Source organism: Coregonus lavaretus, assembly GCF_964263955.1.
Source record: "Coregonus lavaretus genome assembly, chromosome: 7".
NCBI classification, from domain to species: Eukaryota; Metazoa; Chordata; class Actinopteri; order Salmoniformes; family Salmonidae; genus Coregonus; species Coregonus lavaretus.
In genome coordinates, this window is record NC_139994.1 from 26,316,591 (window position 1) to 26,333,447 (window position 16,857).

At 46.8% G+C, this 16,857-nt stretch overlaps 1 protein-coding gene across 1 annotated transcript in view; it reads left to right on the forward strand.

Annotated features, from left to right (window-relative positions):
• LOC311132476 (uncharacterized protein) overlaps window positions 1-16,857 on the forward strand; it is a gene marked incomplete at its 5' end in the record, with an annotated part of 85,360 nt that overhangs the window by 18,904 nt on the left and 49,599 nt on the right. Inside the window, one exon of the mRNA XM_084165762.1 lies at window positions 1,728-1,886. Within this exon, the coding sequence (XP_084021888.1) occupies window positions 1,728-1,886 (159 nt within the window). The remainder of the gene's footprint in view (window positions 1-1,727; window positions 1,887-16,857) is intronic.

Below are 16,857 nucleotides of genomic sequence, written 5' to 3' on the forward strand. Positions count from 1 at the left end.
TATGTGATAAAGTGGAAATCTGAGGCCTGTACCAAACCCGCAAATATAGAAAATGCGCTATAGGCTACAGTCAAAGACTGCAGCACAATTTTATGACGGGGTGCAGGGTATTTTTAGGCCTGATTTAGATATGTTTCTGCTCAAACTTTCCGACATTTTGGTAGGCTATTTGTTAGTCAACTTGTCTATAATTAGATATATGCAGCTTCTCTTTTGTCATTATATGTTGCCCCAGAAGACGAAATAAACCCTTGTTTAACAGAATAATGTAATAGATCGATAGAATGAATGCTTCAATCTATAGTAGTTGACATCGGTAAAGTTTTCTATGTCATCTTTCACGGAGCAAAGACGTTTAGGGACTGGGGAGAAAATACAGTAACGCAATAAAAAAACGGGAAAGATTTTCTGTGCAAAATGTCAAAATGACATCAGTTTGACCGGTTGTAAAGAAAAAGAAAGTTGTGAAACCCAAGGTGTTTCTGATAAGATTTCAGTTTGGCGTTGATGCATATTTTATGTGGTTGAAATACTATCAGCTTTTATGATGCTTTTATGATGAAAACAGCACCTCTACAGATGGTATCTGAGCATTGCATTCTCTCAAGATGCAGAAAGAAAGAAATCATATTTCTCCAGTCCTGTTCCCGTCCAAATTTTGCCTACATTTGGTGTATAATTTTACTGTAAGAAATGCTTAATTCTGCAGGAGTTATTATTAAAGCTATGTGTTGAGGTTATAAACCTACAGTCAGTGTCCAGATTTCAGTTTCCATTTAACCCATCTAAATGGTAGGCTACAGTTCACTTGACATGCCATAGGCCTATTTGAAGTCCCATCTTGTGTCTGTCAAATGTGTATAGCGCCTCACAATCATCACACATAACACTGCTACCATCCTCTTTTACCACTTTACCAAATCCTTTCCACATTACTTTTCTGGCCCTCCCTTCTCTTTATTTTTAACTTTCCTTTCGCAGCTTTTGTCTTATTGAATTAAACTTCGACAATGTCCTTTTTGCCTATGTGGATTGACATTAACTTTTTCTGCCCATTCCCAAAAGCATTATCTGGCGATTGGCTGTGTAGGCTATTTGGCACATGTACAGTTAAGCCCTAAAGTTAAAGTTTATGCACTAATACCAAATAAGCCTAAAATAATGAAAGAAAAACCTCAATGTAGCCTATATAAATTGCACAAGAATTATACATTTATGGATTATTGAAGGTATTGTTTATCTTTCTTCAACCCGCCCGCCACCCACCCGCCCTTCAGCAACACAATATTGAATGACCCTAAACCCGTCCGCCCCACGGATATAACTGCAGGGACCTGCAGTTGAGTCAACCTGCACATCACTAATAGGAACTCATTCACCTACATCTTTGCAACTGACCTAATGCAATCCATGAAGTGCCGAACTGACGGAAAAAAACCAAGACAGGGAGTCCATTCAGGGGCAGAATTTCCCACTTCTGAGCTCACAGTGTTAACATGGGCTATGGTTCCTAAAGGGGTTGGGCTTTTTAGTAGGACGGTGGTAAAGGTGACCACTGATGGACTGGTATATAAACAACCTTGGAGGAATCTGACTCCGCTCAAACACGGCTACTGAAAAGCTCTTAATGAGTTTGGATAAGGATTCATGTGGAGGTGCCGCCTCTTGGCATGCTCAAGCACTCTCTAATTTGCTCGCGCTCTTTTCTTTACTTTTGTTCCCCACAGGTAGTCCGTTGGGAGGAAGAATTCAGCCCATACCTCTTAAACTCTGAACCATTCGGAATCCTGTCCTGTGCTCTGATTTGGGATTTCTACTGGATGTTCACTCTGTACCGATTGGCTCATCGAATCCCGTCACCGTTGTTGGATGATTCAGAAGCTGAGGTAAGTGATTCTTTGTCCTCTTTGTGTGTTACTAACGGAGCATTGTGAAGGAATAGAGAATGACAGAGAGAATGCTTATGTGACATAGTGGAGGAAATCTGAGGAGATGCTGAAAGAATTGGCCTACTAGTGGAGCCTTGAGGCTTAGTTGACTGAGTCCTCTGTGGGGTTTCTTTGTACAAATGTGCCCTGTGACAGCCAGATGAATGGGTCCCAGTGCGAAGCTGGCCTATTTGTTTGATGCGGCCACCCAATAACTTGTGTTTTGATAAAAATGCTTGTCTCAACAAGCCTCTTTTCTCCTGTTATTGGGTTGAACTTGTGATGCATCTCTGAGGTTGCCTCAGGGGGCAATGAGAATCCCACGGGAAAGGCTCTGACCTGTTTGAGTGAGAGCATTGGAACACATCCAGCAACATTTGTTGGTTAAGCAGGGACCCTTATCTAGGGCATCGCATTTCGATTTCTGCAACAACAAAAAAATCTGCTGTGGGGCCTGATGTGAACAGTGTTATCCAGGTGAAGTGCCTCTCAGGTGCAGAGTGTGGTCACATCAAGTCAAGCAACAATTTGCATATTGCAACCATAAACTGTTCCAAATCTGTTATGGGTCGTTCATTTTCAATAACTTTTTGACTGCACCCCTTTAGATTTGAACGAAACCTTTCATACATGTTTGCCCATGGTGGAAGTGGTCAAAGTGACTTTTTGGACCTGAATGCGAAAACATTTAGGAGATAGAGGTGCTCAAAGTTCACTAATTTAGCATACCCCACCCTACCATGAGACATCCATGTCTTCATCACTGGAAAAGATAAACGGTTGAGTAGGGCTGGGCAGTATACCGTATTTTACAATATACCGGTATTGATGCACGGACCAGTTTGGTTTTTAGTTTACCTGCTATAACGTTATTTGAATGTTTGGTTTGTTAAATGTGATACAGCGTGTTTAACGTCCATTTTTATAGTTTACTTCGCTACTTGAGTCATCTCTCTCCGCCTTCTCGCCCCATGCCGCTTTCCACACAGACCTAGCCCCGCCCCGTCACTCAAGGAGCGCATTTGTTGTTCCTCGACAACGAGACCCTTGCGTTCAGTCTGCATGGTCAATGCAGCACATGCAACAGTGTTGATTACAACGATGCTGTTTTCACTTTGCTTCTTAATATAAATCCACTTGCATTCTGTAATTACACTATTAGTTTGTGTTTCTTACATCTGCAAACAGCTAGTTTTTATTTTCTAAGCAAGTTGGGCCTAAATCGTGTTAGCCTCTAATACTAATCACTAATTAGCTGGCTAGCTAATAAATGTACTGAATCAGAGCCAAATTAATTAGCTATACAGCCTGATATTACCAGTGATGGTGTAGACCGAAATCAGCATGTTGTTTGTGCAACAGCGTCTTAAAAATCAAAGAAGAATACGTGAAGCATGAATATGTTAGCTACATGAAGTAGCTAAGAGAATACATTCAATTTACCCAAAGATTATAGGGTCCCCTAGGAAACACTTATCAACACTTTGGTTCCTACCCTGTAACAATAACTCCTCCCTGGCATTTTAATTTGTTATCATGTCAAACAACACTGTATTCAAAGTGCCCACTATTATATTCTAACTATAGAATTGGAATAATCATTCTATTTCTATGATTCAAACAGTTCACCCAAGTGTTTTGCTGTAAATCGCAAGTCAAATCACAATTTCAATATTTGGTTAAAAATAAGGCCTAGATTGTTTGCCTATACCTCGTGCAGCCCTACGTGGCAGTGTGGAAAAGCTCTCAAATGAGTGCAGAAATAGATGAAAATGCTGAAAATAATTTTTGGTTGTATTTAACAGTATAAAACAATCAGAATGGAGGAAGACCCATTGAAATCCCTTAGAATGTATTTGTTGTCACCCTAGGGTCACACACTAATCATAAAGCAAATTTTGAATTTTTATTATAAAAAACGTCAAATACCGTCCAATTTCTTTTTAATACCGTGATATGATATTTTGGCCATATCACCCAACCCTACAGTTGAGTTTGATATCATTTAACAGGGTTGTCAAACTATTTAATAATGTATTGAAAATACTATATATATATATATATATATACACATATAAAGTGAGAAAAAAAATATCCTTTTAAAAAACGTGTAAACTCCGATGTTTTTCATTTTCGCATATGTTGTAGCTTAGACCCTATCTGACATAATCTGAAGTGTTTGTGTTGTGCAATCATAGAAATATAATTCATAGAATGGACATATCCCTTCAGACCACTGCAATTTAGCTGGTACATCTTTTACATTTTAATTTAATTGAAATGTTCACTTCCAGTTACTCCACAAAGATGGCTGCTGGTCCACCCACCGTCAAATGTCAATTTAAATGGGAATGTCTATTGTATTATCTATATTTCTATTATTTCAATAGGTTCCCTATGGAAGATTGACAGTATAATTTAAAACAACTGATATTCCCATTTGTTAACATTCTCTGATGTGTGGACCTCCAACCATCTTTGTGCTACCATTTGAAAGAGAATACATTTATCAGCCAAAACATGACACCCACCCTACCCGGTATTCAATAGCATGCTCTGTCTTAACCGATGGCAGACACAACACAAAAACCTCAGAAGATGTCAAATAGGGTCTAAATTATGACATATGGAAAATAATAGTTTACGCGTTTTTAGAAAAATGACGTTGAATGTTAAATGTCATTTTTATTAAAACACATTTTTTAAAATAAATTATAAAATTGTTTGACAACCCTGTTTGTAAGCTTTTAAATGACATCAAACTCAACCGTGTATCTTTTCCAGTGATTAAGACATGGATGTCTCATGGTAGGATGGGGTGTGCAAAATGGCTCAACTTTGAGCACCTGTATCTCCTAAATGTTTTGGCATTCAGGACCAAAAAGTTACTTTCTGACTACTTCTACTATGGGCAAATATGTATAGAAGGTTTCGTTCAAATCAAAAGGGGTGCGGTCCAAAAGTTATTGAAATCAAATGGAACGTCCCTTACTGCACACTTTTTGGTAGAATTCAGAATGTACGAATTGTAGAATGCAGGCCTAATTGTTGTACACTTTATGATAATGGTTAAATAACATAGGAACCAAAGTGTCAGGGATCATTTCAACGGATTCCTTTCAATCTAACTTGCCTAACTAGATGTCTTTTAGACCCATTACTTGTGCCGTTTTCAAACCTTTTGAAAACACATTGTCACGGTTCAGACAGACGACCAGAGGACCACAATTGCGTCACACCAGAAAGTTTATTAAACTTAAGGGAAAAGGGAAGTAGGGAGTGAATGAAGGCTCCAGGGGTAACAGGGATCCCGTCCAATGTGCTGGGTCTGTGCCCCCCCCAGTGGCAGCGGTGCGTCCTATGAAGCCGGTGGTGGGTGGTCCAGAAGTCCTGGGGGGGGGAGACACAGACACAACAGGGCGGAATGAAACAAGGCAGCAGTACAGTTCAAGGGAAATCCAAAATACGTAGTAGCAAGGCAGAAGGCTGGTCAGAGTTACCGGGATTGAAGAGTAGTCAGGAGTCGTAATGGCAGAAGCAGGTCTGGATCTCCTGAGGCAGAAGAGTATCCAAAAAACAGGCAGGTCCGGGGTCACAAAACCAGGGTGAGCCAGAAGCGCGAGCAAACAGGTTCCGGGTGTGAGCTTTGCAGACGATCTGACACCGGAGAGCTGAAAGACAGGGCCTTAAATACTGGGAGAGGTAGTGGGTAATGCAGCGCAGCTGGCAGAGTAATTAGAGCAGAGCAGAGCAGGGACAGGTGGAGCTAGTTAGGCTGAGTAGAGAGAGTGGTGAGCAGAGTGGAAGACAATTAAGGTGGTAACCCGGTGGAGTGAGAGGCCCATGACAGAACCCCCCCCCCAAGGGACGGCCCCAGAAGTCCCAAGAGCAACACCACGCCGGGCGGGAGGAGGGGAGCCGGAGGAGGGCTAGAACTCCTCCGAACGGTCCGAGTGAACGTCCTCATCCTCGGAGGAAGCCGGAGGGCCGTGGTCGGGAGATGGGACAGGTCCCGAGACAGGATCAGGCACAGGACAGGAAGCCGAGCGGGCAGGACGGTTAGGGACCCCTCTGGGGCGGCCCCTACGGATTGCAGGTTGATCAGGATGCCGTTGGTGGAAAGCGGTGATGAGAGTCCTATCCACAATCCGACTAGCTGGCACCCAGGTCCTTTCCTCAGGTCCATAGCCCTCCCAGTCAATGAGGTACTGGAGACCCCTACCCCTCCGTCTGGACCGAAGCAGGCGGCGGACGGTGTAAACCAGACCACCATCGACGAGCCGTGGAGGAGGAGGACCAGGCGCAGCAGGGACCAGCGGACTCTCATGGATGGGCTTAATCTTAGACACATGGAAAGTGGGGTGCACCCTCAGGGAATTAGGCAGTTGGAGCCGGACAGCAGTTGGGCTAATCACTCTTATGATAGGGAATGGGCCAATGAACCGAGGTGCCAGCTTCTGCGACTCCACCCTGAGTGGCAGGTTCTTCGATGACAACCACACCCTTTGACCAACATGGTAGGTGGGAGCAGGAATTCTCCGACGGTTGGCCCCGGTAGTGTAGCTGGCAACGGATCTGAGGAGTGTGGCTCGGGCTTGTGACCAGGTGCGGCGACATCGACGGGCAAAAGCAAGTGCAGATGGGCAAGTAACCTCCTCTTCCTGGCTGGCAAATAGAGGAGGCTGGTATCCATAAACACATTGGAAAGGGGACATACCGATGGCAGAGCAGGTCAGAGAATTGTGTGCGTACTCCACCCATGTCAATTGCTGCGACCAGGAGTGGGGGTTGCGTGAAGTCATGCATCGCAGTGCCTTCTCGAGCTCCTGATTAGCCCGCTCTGACTGCCCATTGGATTGGGGATGGAATCCGGAAGTCAGACTGACTGTGGCTCCCAGCAGGTGACAGAACTCCTTCCAAAAAGCGGAGGAGAATTGTGGACCACGGTCAGAAACTACATCCTTTGGCAGTCCGTGGATCCGGAAGACGTGTTCCAGGACCACCTGGGCGGTCTCCTTGGCGGTTGGGAGCTTGGGGAGGGGAATGAAGTGTGCCATCTTGCTGAAACGGTCAACGATGGTGAGAATGACGGTCATGCCCCTTGAAGGGGGCAGCCCTGTGACAAAGTCAAGGGCGATGTGAGACCAGGGACGTCTGGGCACAGGCAGGGGCTGCAGCAATCCGGCTGGGGGCTGGCAGGACGACTTGTGTTGGTTGCAGATGGGGCAGGCTTGGACGAATTCCCGTACATCCTTCCTCAGAGAGGGCCACCAGAACCTCTGGGCGAGCAGGTTGTAAGTGCGGGTGGAGCCAGGGTGACAAGCTAGGCGGGAGTCATGTCCCCACTGAACGACCTGGGACCTCAGGTCTTCGGGGACAAAAAGGCGGTCAGCTGGGCAAGTGCTGGGACCTGGCTGGTTACGGAGAGCCTCCAGCACCTGTTCCTCAACAGCCCAGGTCAGAGCTGCAACGATGCAGGGACTTGGCAGAATCGACACAGGGTCCTTGGAGGGGGTGTCATCCTTCTGGAATTGACGGGAGAGGGCGTCTGGCTTGGTGTTGCGTGATCCAGGCCGGTATGACAGAGTGAAATTAAACCTGGTGAAGAACAGGGCCCAGCGGGACTGCCTGGAGTTCAACCGTTTGGCCGTGCGGATGTACTCCAAGTTCTTATGATCGGTCCAAACGAGAAATGGAATGGTGGACCCCTCCAGCCAGTGACGCCACTCCTCCAAGGCAAGCTTCACAGCCAGCAGCTCACGGTTCCCTATGTCGTAATTGCACTCAGAGGGGGACAACCGACGTGAGAAAAAGGCACAGGGATGGAGCTTCCTATCCTCCGCAGCCCACTGAGAAATCACAGCACCAACTCCCACATCCGAGGCGTCCACCTCCACAATGAATTGCCGGTCCACATCAGGCATCTGGAGGATGGGAGCGGAGGTGAACCTCACCTTGAGGGTACTGAAGGCCTTGTCGGCTGCTGGGGTCCAGGTGAAGGGTTGCTTGGTGCTGGTTAGAGCAGTGAGAGGGGCAGCAACGGTACTGTAGTTCCGGATAAACTTCCTATAGAAGTTAGCAAACCCCAGAAACTGTTGCAGCTTCTTTCTGTTCTCCGGAACTGGCCATGAAGTGACTGCTGATACTTTGGCAGGATCCATTTGGATACTTCCCTCTGCCACTATGTACCCCAGGAAGGCCACTGTCTTGACGTGAAACTCACATTTCTCTGCCTTGGCGTAGAGGGAATTCTCCAGAAGACGATGAAGGACTTGCTGGACATGGCGGGTGTGTTCAGACAGGTTTCTGGAGTAGATTAAGATGTCATCCAGGTAAACGAAGACAAACTTGTTTAACATGTCCCGCAGTACATCATTCACTAGAGCCTGGAACACAGCAGGAGCATTGGTGAGGCCAAAAGGCATAACCAGATACTCGTAGTGGCCTGTTGGTGTATTGAATGCGGTTTTCCATTCATCTCCCTCCCGGATCCGCACTAGGTGGTAAGCGTTTCTGAGATCCAACTTGGTAAAAACAGTGGCTCCCTGGAGCAACTCAAAAGCAGAGGTGAGCAGAGGCAGAGGGTAACGGTTTTTCACTGTGATGTCGTTGAGTCCCCTGTAGTCGATGCAGGGGCGAAGAGATCCGTCCTTCTTCCCCACAAAGAAGAAGCCAGCACCAGCAGGAGATGAAGATGAACGGATTAATCCTGCGGACAGAGAGCCATTGATGTAGTCCTCCATGGACTTTCTTTCAGGAGCAGACAACGAATAAAGACGACCCTTTGGAGGAGCTGTTCCAGGGAGGAGGTCGATGGCACAGTCGTACGGTCGGTGAGGGGGCAGAGATGTGGCTCTTGCTTTGTTAAACACCTCTCTGAGACCATGGTAGCATTCTGGGACATTGGAGAGGTCAGGAGCGGAGTTAGTAGGTACTGGCCGAGGGGGTAGTGCGGCAGCAAGCAGGCAGGTTCGGTGGCAGTCCTCTCCCCACTCCCTGATCACCCCGGTCACCCAGTCGAGCTGAGGGTTGTGCCGGCGGAGCCATGGGTAACCCAGGATGAGGGGTTGGCCTGGAGAGGGGAGCAGGTGAAACTGGATAGTTTCTTGATGGTTTCCGGACAGACCCATCGAGACCGGGGCCGTGACATGAGTGACCGATCCGAGTAAGTGTCCGTCCAGTGCCCGGGCAGGAATAGGAGGTGTCAAACGGAGGTTCTCCAGTCCCAGTTGGCGTGCCAGCTTGATGTCCATTATGTTGGCTTCGGCGCCAGAATCCACCAGAGCAGCCAGGGTGTGAGTTGAGTCAGAGAGGCGGAGGTGAACTTGCAGCAGGGGTTTGCGGTCGGAGGACTGGATGGTCATTGAACTCAACCGGACTCCCTCTATGCCCGGTGAGCTTCGGCCCTTTAAAGGGCAGGTTACCACACGATGTCCATCACCTCCACAATAGAGGCAGAGGTTTGAGGTGAAGCGGCGCTGGCGCTCTGCAGGAGTGAGAGAGGCTCGCCCAATCTCCATAGGCTCAGACTGATCAAGCTGACCTGGGTGAGTGGCAGTAGATGACAGGAGCCCAGTCGGATCTCTCCGAATGCCGGTAGTAGGTGGACCTTGGCGCCCCCTCTCACGACGACGGGTCTGTATCCTTCTGTCGATCCTGACAGTCAGTGCGATGGCTTCATCAAGAGTGGAAGGCAGTTCATGGGAGACCAACTCGTCCTTGATATAGTCAGCCAAACTATGGAAGAACGCGTCCACCAACGATGGTGTGTTCCAAGAACTTCGTCTAGCCAGGGTTCGGAAGTCGATGGAATGGTCTGCGACTGTACGTCTGCCTTGTCGAATACTGAACAGTTCACGAGACGCCTCTGCGGTGGGTGAATCCAGGTCAAACACCTTCAGCATCTCCTCAGCAAACAGGTCGAAGGTTGCACATGCGGGGGTTTGACGTTCGAACTCTGCTGTTCCCCAGAGTCGAGCTCGGCCCGTCAGGTGAGTGATGGCATACCCAACTTTAGCCCCCTCCGTGGCGAAGGTCCTTGGCTGCAAGGAGAACTGAAGTCGGCAGCTAGTCAGGAATGGCCGGACCTGGGTTGAATCGCCGTTGAACCGCTCGGGGTTTCCAATCTTGGGTTCCGGAGCAGCGGCTGCAATGACCGGGGCAGGTAACTCGGGGGCAGGGCTGGTGGGCAGACTGGCTGGGGTAAGGTTGGTGAGGAGTTGAATGATCATGGCGAGTTGTTGTTGCTGCTGCTGGAACTGCTGCTCATGCTCATCGGTTTCCATGTCGGGGAAAGTGTGCGCTGAGTCCATAATGGTCAGATCGTACTGTCACGGTTCAGACAGACGACCAGAGGACCACAATTGCGTCACACCAGAAAGTTTATTAAACTTAAGGGAAAAGGGAAGTAGGGAGTGAATGAAGGCTCCAGGGGTAACAGGGATCCCGTCCAATGTGCTGGGTCTGTGCCCCCCCCAGTGGCAGCGGTGCGTCCTATGAAGCCGGTGGTGGGTGGTCCAGAAGTCCTGGGGGGGGGAGACACAGACACAACAGGGCGGAATGAAACAAGGCAGCAGTACAGTTCAAGGGAAATCCAAAATACGTAGTAGCAAGGCAGAAGGCTGGTCAGAGTTACCGGGATTGAAGAGTAGTCAGGAGTCGTAATGGCAGAAGCAGGTCTGGATCTCCTGAGGCAGAAGAGTATCCAAAAAACAGGCAGGTCCGGGGTCACAAAACCAGGGTGAGCCAGAAGCGCGAGCAAACAGGTTCCGGGTGTGAGCTTTGCAGACGATCTGACACCGGAGAGCTGAAAGACAGGGCCTTAAATACTGGGAGAGGTAGTGGGTAATGCAGCGCAGCTGGCAGAGTAATTAGAGCAGAGCAGAGCAGGGACAGGTGGAGCTAGTTAGGCTGAGTAGAGAGAGTGGTGAGCAGAGTGGAAGACAATTAAGGTGGTAACCCGGTGGAGTGAGAGGCCCATGACACACATGGTGGGTAAAGTTTTGTAGATGTTCTCTTTTCTAGCAGCTCCCCAGGTAATGCGCCATTTCCTAATTTCCTCTCACAGATGAAAGGGCTGAAGCATTGTGGCTGGAGCCATTACTGTCAAGCGCTGCTGCCTATTTTACAGTTATTAGCACACAATGTTCCTTTCTCCATGTGCATTACTTTCCAAATGGGATTTGGATGACAGCTCACTTCAGGATCTCCTAGAATTTCTTCAGTGAATTTCAGGTTTACCTCAGATACTCTACATCATTTTAACGATAACTCAGGACAAAACAAAATTGTCTGTGCTACTGTACCTCCATTCGCAACCTTTGATATTTAACATTTTAGGTAAGATACATTTTAAGTATTCATAAAATGTAATACATGAAATTGAATACATGGCAGCCATTAAGTGCCCTATCTATTGACCTATAGGCCAATATATTGCCAGCTTTTGTGCTTCAGATGCATTTTTATAGGGAAAGGCATACCTAAGAACATGCTGCTGATATCACGGCTTAGAGACTGACAGGGGAAGGTGGGGATTGGGGGACCAATGACTGACTGTATATGAATGGACAAAGCCATCGATCACGTGACACCATTCATTCCTACGTGAAGACTCAACAGCGCATTGCAGCCAAATGAAGTCGGTTAAGATGGCGTATCATGGAGAAATAAAATGGGCAGTTTGTGGTACCATGATTGTCTTCAAAGTGTTTTTTTTTTTTTTTTTTAAATATATTGACCACGAAGATTGCAATTTTTCCATTCACTAAAATGGGGATCTTGTTATCTGCTAACAATGCCTGCAGTACCGCGATAGGCCTTGAACAGCCGTGGCTTCAATGAGAGGGGGCAGTCATCCTCCCCTGGGGGGACAGTTCAAATCCATTGACCTTTGACCTCCTGTCGCTCATTTCTTCTCCCCTTCTGCTCAGCGCCTAGCTCTCGTAATGTACAAGCAGGGAGTGGGGGGTTAAGGGGGAGTGTGCTTTTTTGAAATGTTCAGACTAGTCATATCCATCAAAAATGTGGGGGTGAAAAGTTAGCCCTGCCCGCTGTGAGCTAATCTGATTTAGCGGGGTCGAGGGAAGAAGGGGAATGGGGGAGGGGAGGCGCAGAGGGAGTGGCATCAGCTGCATAATTGGGGTGAGTTGATGCTCACAGGGAAACGGAGATGAATGCTGCTAAGCCTTTTGAACTCCAGTCAGGGGTATATAGGCCTAATACTTTTCGGTTAGACAGCCATTTTGGCCATTACTCAGTGGAGATGGAAGGAACCGTTAACCTCACTACAGAACTGAGATGTGTTGTTGCTTGTGATTCTTCAAATGTCAGTCAACTTATGTCAGTCCACAACTCTTTCATTTGGCTTTTTGCGCATTAAGTGCATCCTTGTTATTTATTTTCCAAGACTTTTGAAGGGTGTCCTTTGAGTGACTAGTTGGTAAGATGTGGTTCACTCACAAAGGAGTATTTGTGGTGGAAATGCAACAAAGAATCCTTCTGTGTTGTTTCTCTCAAAAATGACTGTTTGGATGGGTTGGAAGTGTAATTGAGGTAAAGTGTCATGTCGGGGAGAGCCTGGTGTCCATGGCAACAAGCCTCCTACCATGTCATGTGACCTCTCACCTGTTTGAGAAGGGGCTTTGGGGCTTTGGGGAGTTGGGGAGTCAGAGATGACATTACACTTATTATAAGGTTGCGTGGGTTTAACTGCAAGTAGTCAAGTTGTTTCCGGTGTGCCCTCTCATACTTCCATATCAATCTACCATTCCTATTTGTATTATCAGAGGAAGCCATCAGCCTCCCATTGTCTCCATGTTGTTTTCTCCAAACCTTTTGAAAGCACATGGTGGGTAAAGATCTAAAAGTCTTTAATGGTGGAAGTCGGGTAGAGGAGGGGGTTAAGCTGACAGGTCTGGCTCCCTGGGAAGGGGGGAGATAGAAGCTTGAGCTGCTCAGTCCAGTTGTCAGGGTGGGTCTACGTCTGTTTGTGGATTAAACTGGATCAGATCAGTACCCCCCTGTAAAGGGCTCTAAGCCTTGAGCCCAGAACGGCAGATGGACTGTTGCCATGTGAAGGTATTTCCCCTCATTTAAACGGGCACTGTCAAGTTGAGGTGGCATAGACAATGGGGCGATGGTGTACTTGTCCTGGGTTGGCCTGATTTTAGCCCGTCTTGGAGACTGCCCTGTTTGGTGGCATTAAGAAAGTGGGCTAGGGAGGGATACACATTTTCTGAGGTATAGATGAAGGTCAAAGGTATGTGACCAGAGCATTGACCAGGTTGAGGGTGTCCCAGAAAGTTAGGTTCGGGTAAACCTTACACTGTTGAACACCTTATTTCTTTCATTTGCCAAAAAAGAAGGCAAACAAGTCTTTGATCCCCCTACAAACCATTTTTAGGAAGCGTACTCCATTCCTTAAAGCTAGGGCCCTTGATATTAAACGTCAAGGGATTTTTAAATCTATTTGGGAAAGAAATAGACAAACATTGGCAGTAGAATGGCCTTACTGAAGAGCTCAGTGACTTTCAATGTGGCACCGTCATAGGATGCCACCTTTCCAACAAGTCAGTTCATCAAATTTATGCCCTGCTAGAGCTGCCCCGGTCAACTGTAAGCTTCATGAAATGGGTTTCCATGGCCGAGCTGCCGCACACAAGCCTAAGATCACCATGTGGAATGCCAAGCGTCGGCTGGAGTGGTGTAAAGCTCGCCACCATTGGACTCTGGAGCAGTGGAAACACGTTCTCTGGAGTGATGAATCACGCTTCACCATCTGGCAGTCCTACGGACTAATCTGGGTTTGGTGGATGGCAGAAGAACGCTACCTGCCCAAATGCATAGTGCCAACTGTAAAGTTTGGTAGAGGAGGAATAATGGCCTGTTTCAGCATGAAAATGCCCCAGTGCACAAAGCGAGGTCAATACAGAAATGGTTTGGCGAGATCGGTGCACAGAGCTCTGACCTCAACCCCATCGAACACCTTTGGGATGAATTGGAATGCTGACTGCGAGCCAGGCCTAATCGCCCAACATCAGTGCCCGACCTCACTAATTCTCTTGTGGCTGAATGGAAGCAAGTCCCCGCAGCGATGTTCCAACATCTAGTGGAAAGCCTTCCCAGAAGAGTAGAGGCTGTTATAGCAGCAAAGGGGGACCAACTCCCTATTAATGGCCATGATTTTTTTATGAGATGTTAGACGAGTAGGTGTCCACATACCTTTGGTCATGTAGTGTATTTCTAAAATACCACAGTCTTTTCTGGCTTTTACACCCTCAAGTAAGGTTCCCATTTAATCCCATGTCACGTACCTTTGCATCATTTAGCGATTCAATAGTGATTAGTTTGTAGTTCTTAATGTGCCATGGCGTAGTATAGTCCATGGCTCTTAGCTTCGTACAGTACATATCACAGTGTTATGCCAGATATTGTATCAAGCACCAGAGAGTGCCAGCTAGAACATTTCCCTCTCCAAACATAACCTAGCCTTTCTTGATCCTGTGAACCTTGGAGGATATGGGGCTTTTTACTTTTGAGTTTTGGGATGACATTTTGACAGTGCAGAAAAGCAGCGCAGATATCAAACTGCACATGTTGCATTCATAAAAATAAAATTTAAAAAACTCACTCCGTTGTTCAACCTGTAAGCTTTTACTAGATTCTTTGGATTGTGCTATGAGCTTGAACCAATCTCCATCTCATCAGACTCTTCAGACATCTCAAGTTTCCCTGGTTAGCCATGGCAATGCACCATGACCTCTAACCTATACTTTTTCCCAGACATTTTATATTAGTTCTGGTAGTGTTCTCCTCCAATCAAGTAGAGCATGACTGATACAAGACGATTCACTGATTGACGTCACCAGCGTAACTTATTGTGTAACCCTTTTTTTATGTATCCCTTTTTGGTTCGTGACCCATAGAAGCTACAATATCCTCCGGGAATATCTGCACTGACACCTGATGCTGTGCCATCTCTGCCAAGATGTGCCAAGAGTCACTCTCATGATTAAGACGTGCCAGAACTGGCTAAGACAACGCCTATCCAATATTCACACTCTGCAATTAACATGATTAGATTAGCATGTTTGGATCATGGCACAAAATGGCTGACCTCCAGACCTTGGCATGTGCATATACATTTTTTTCTCTTGAACATTGCCCAATGCCCACACAAGAAATATCATGGGTTTGCCAAGTGGCTGATTTTGAAAAAGCATCACAATTTAGCATATGCAAATTAGACAACATTAAGCGGTTGACTAAGACAAATTTGACTTCCAAGATTTCCAAGAAAAGCGGGTTCAAGGAAAGCCCTGCTCTATTACCTGATCTCAGCCCTATTGTCCTGCTCTCCCTATAGCTATTAGTTTAAGTTATTTTAATTAAATACAGCTATTCGGTTTCCTGAGCACAAGAGATTGCGTGTTCATTCAAGAAATCCTGATTAGAATGAAAGACTGATTACGGTGTGGCGGCCATTACTCCCCACGTTGAAGGCTCCCGCCTGCTCATTTGTCTAATGGAAGATGGCTTAGAGCTCCACCAAAAGCTATTCATTAGCTTAAGTAGACCCTCAGGGTTCCGGACTCTCTTCCTCCCTCCAACCCCCCCCCCCCCCCCCCCCCTCCTCCAGGAATGTAAGTGACCACATTGCTCGTTGTCTGGTTGTCCTCCTTTGGCTATAATGTTGTCAATGTCAAGAATAGTTAGGAAGGCGTAGATTGGAGTTGTGTTTTGGCTCCTTAGACTGTAGGTGCACACAGGCATGAATAGAGCGAGACACACTTATGAGGGATTTTACTTATTTTATTGTCCTTAACACAAGACAATTGACATTTACAATGACTGAGCTTATTAAAAGCAGTTTCAAAGGTCTTTCTCTCAGTATGTCCCATATGACACTGCACATAGCAGCAAGCAAATTTGAGATACTGTGCCATATCGTTTTGGTTAATTCATATATAAACATCCCTTATCTGTCTGAGTCTGTGTCCTAAGGGCCAACACTTCTGGGGTTCATTCCTCAAATTATCTCCACGAACAAAGCTTCAACAGATGAGGGTTTGAATGCAATTAACGAAATAATAATTCACTTACAAATAATGATAGCAAGCTTTCCTGGGGATATTCCTCAAGCTAATCGACATTCAAGGCAGAAATGAGGGTCTCCTATCTTCCCCTTCTTCTGCATGCACACACAATCACATTGGCTACCATTTTTTCTGTCACATGTAATATTCCCATGTCTCAAGGACATAATGCCCCTCAAAATAAGTGTATTGCCTGTGTGTATCTTTCATTTACAATCCACTCGCATACGTACAGGCATGCGCAGGTCGGACACACACACACACACACACACAGGGCCAATTGCTTCGCAACAGGGACCTGTTGGGTCTGCTGCAGTCCCGGTCTGACTGTACAGTTTTAGCCACCCTGTTTGCAGTGTTAAACTGTGGAGCATCGTTAGTAAACACCCACAATCACCTATTCTACAGCATCGGGGAACCTGTGCTGTTCACTTGCTATGTATGTGGCTGGGACACATAAATCTTCATCTTCCCTCACAGTGGGGCCAGCTTCCCTCCCTTTGTCTGTGCATGTGTGTGTCTCTCTTTGCGTGTGTGTGTCTCTCTTTGCGTGTGTGTGTCTCTCTTTGCGCGTGTGTCTCTCTTTGCGCGTGTGTCTCTCTGTGCCTGCATGTGTCTCTGTGCGTGCGTGTGTGTGTGTGTGTCACTATGTGTCTGTAGGATTCTGCTTTGGAGTAAATGTCTGCACCTTTGCGAGTGGAGCTGAAAGGACAGACCAGAGGCAAAGCCAGGGAGTAGGGGGAGGTAGAGAGGAAGGGGGTGGTGTGGTGTTTTACTGGGTTGAGCAGAACACAGCCAGAGCCCGTTTGTCCTCGTTACCTCCAAAGATCGTC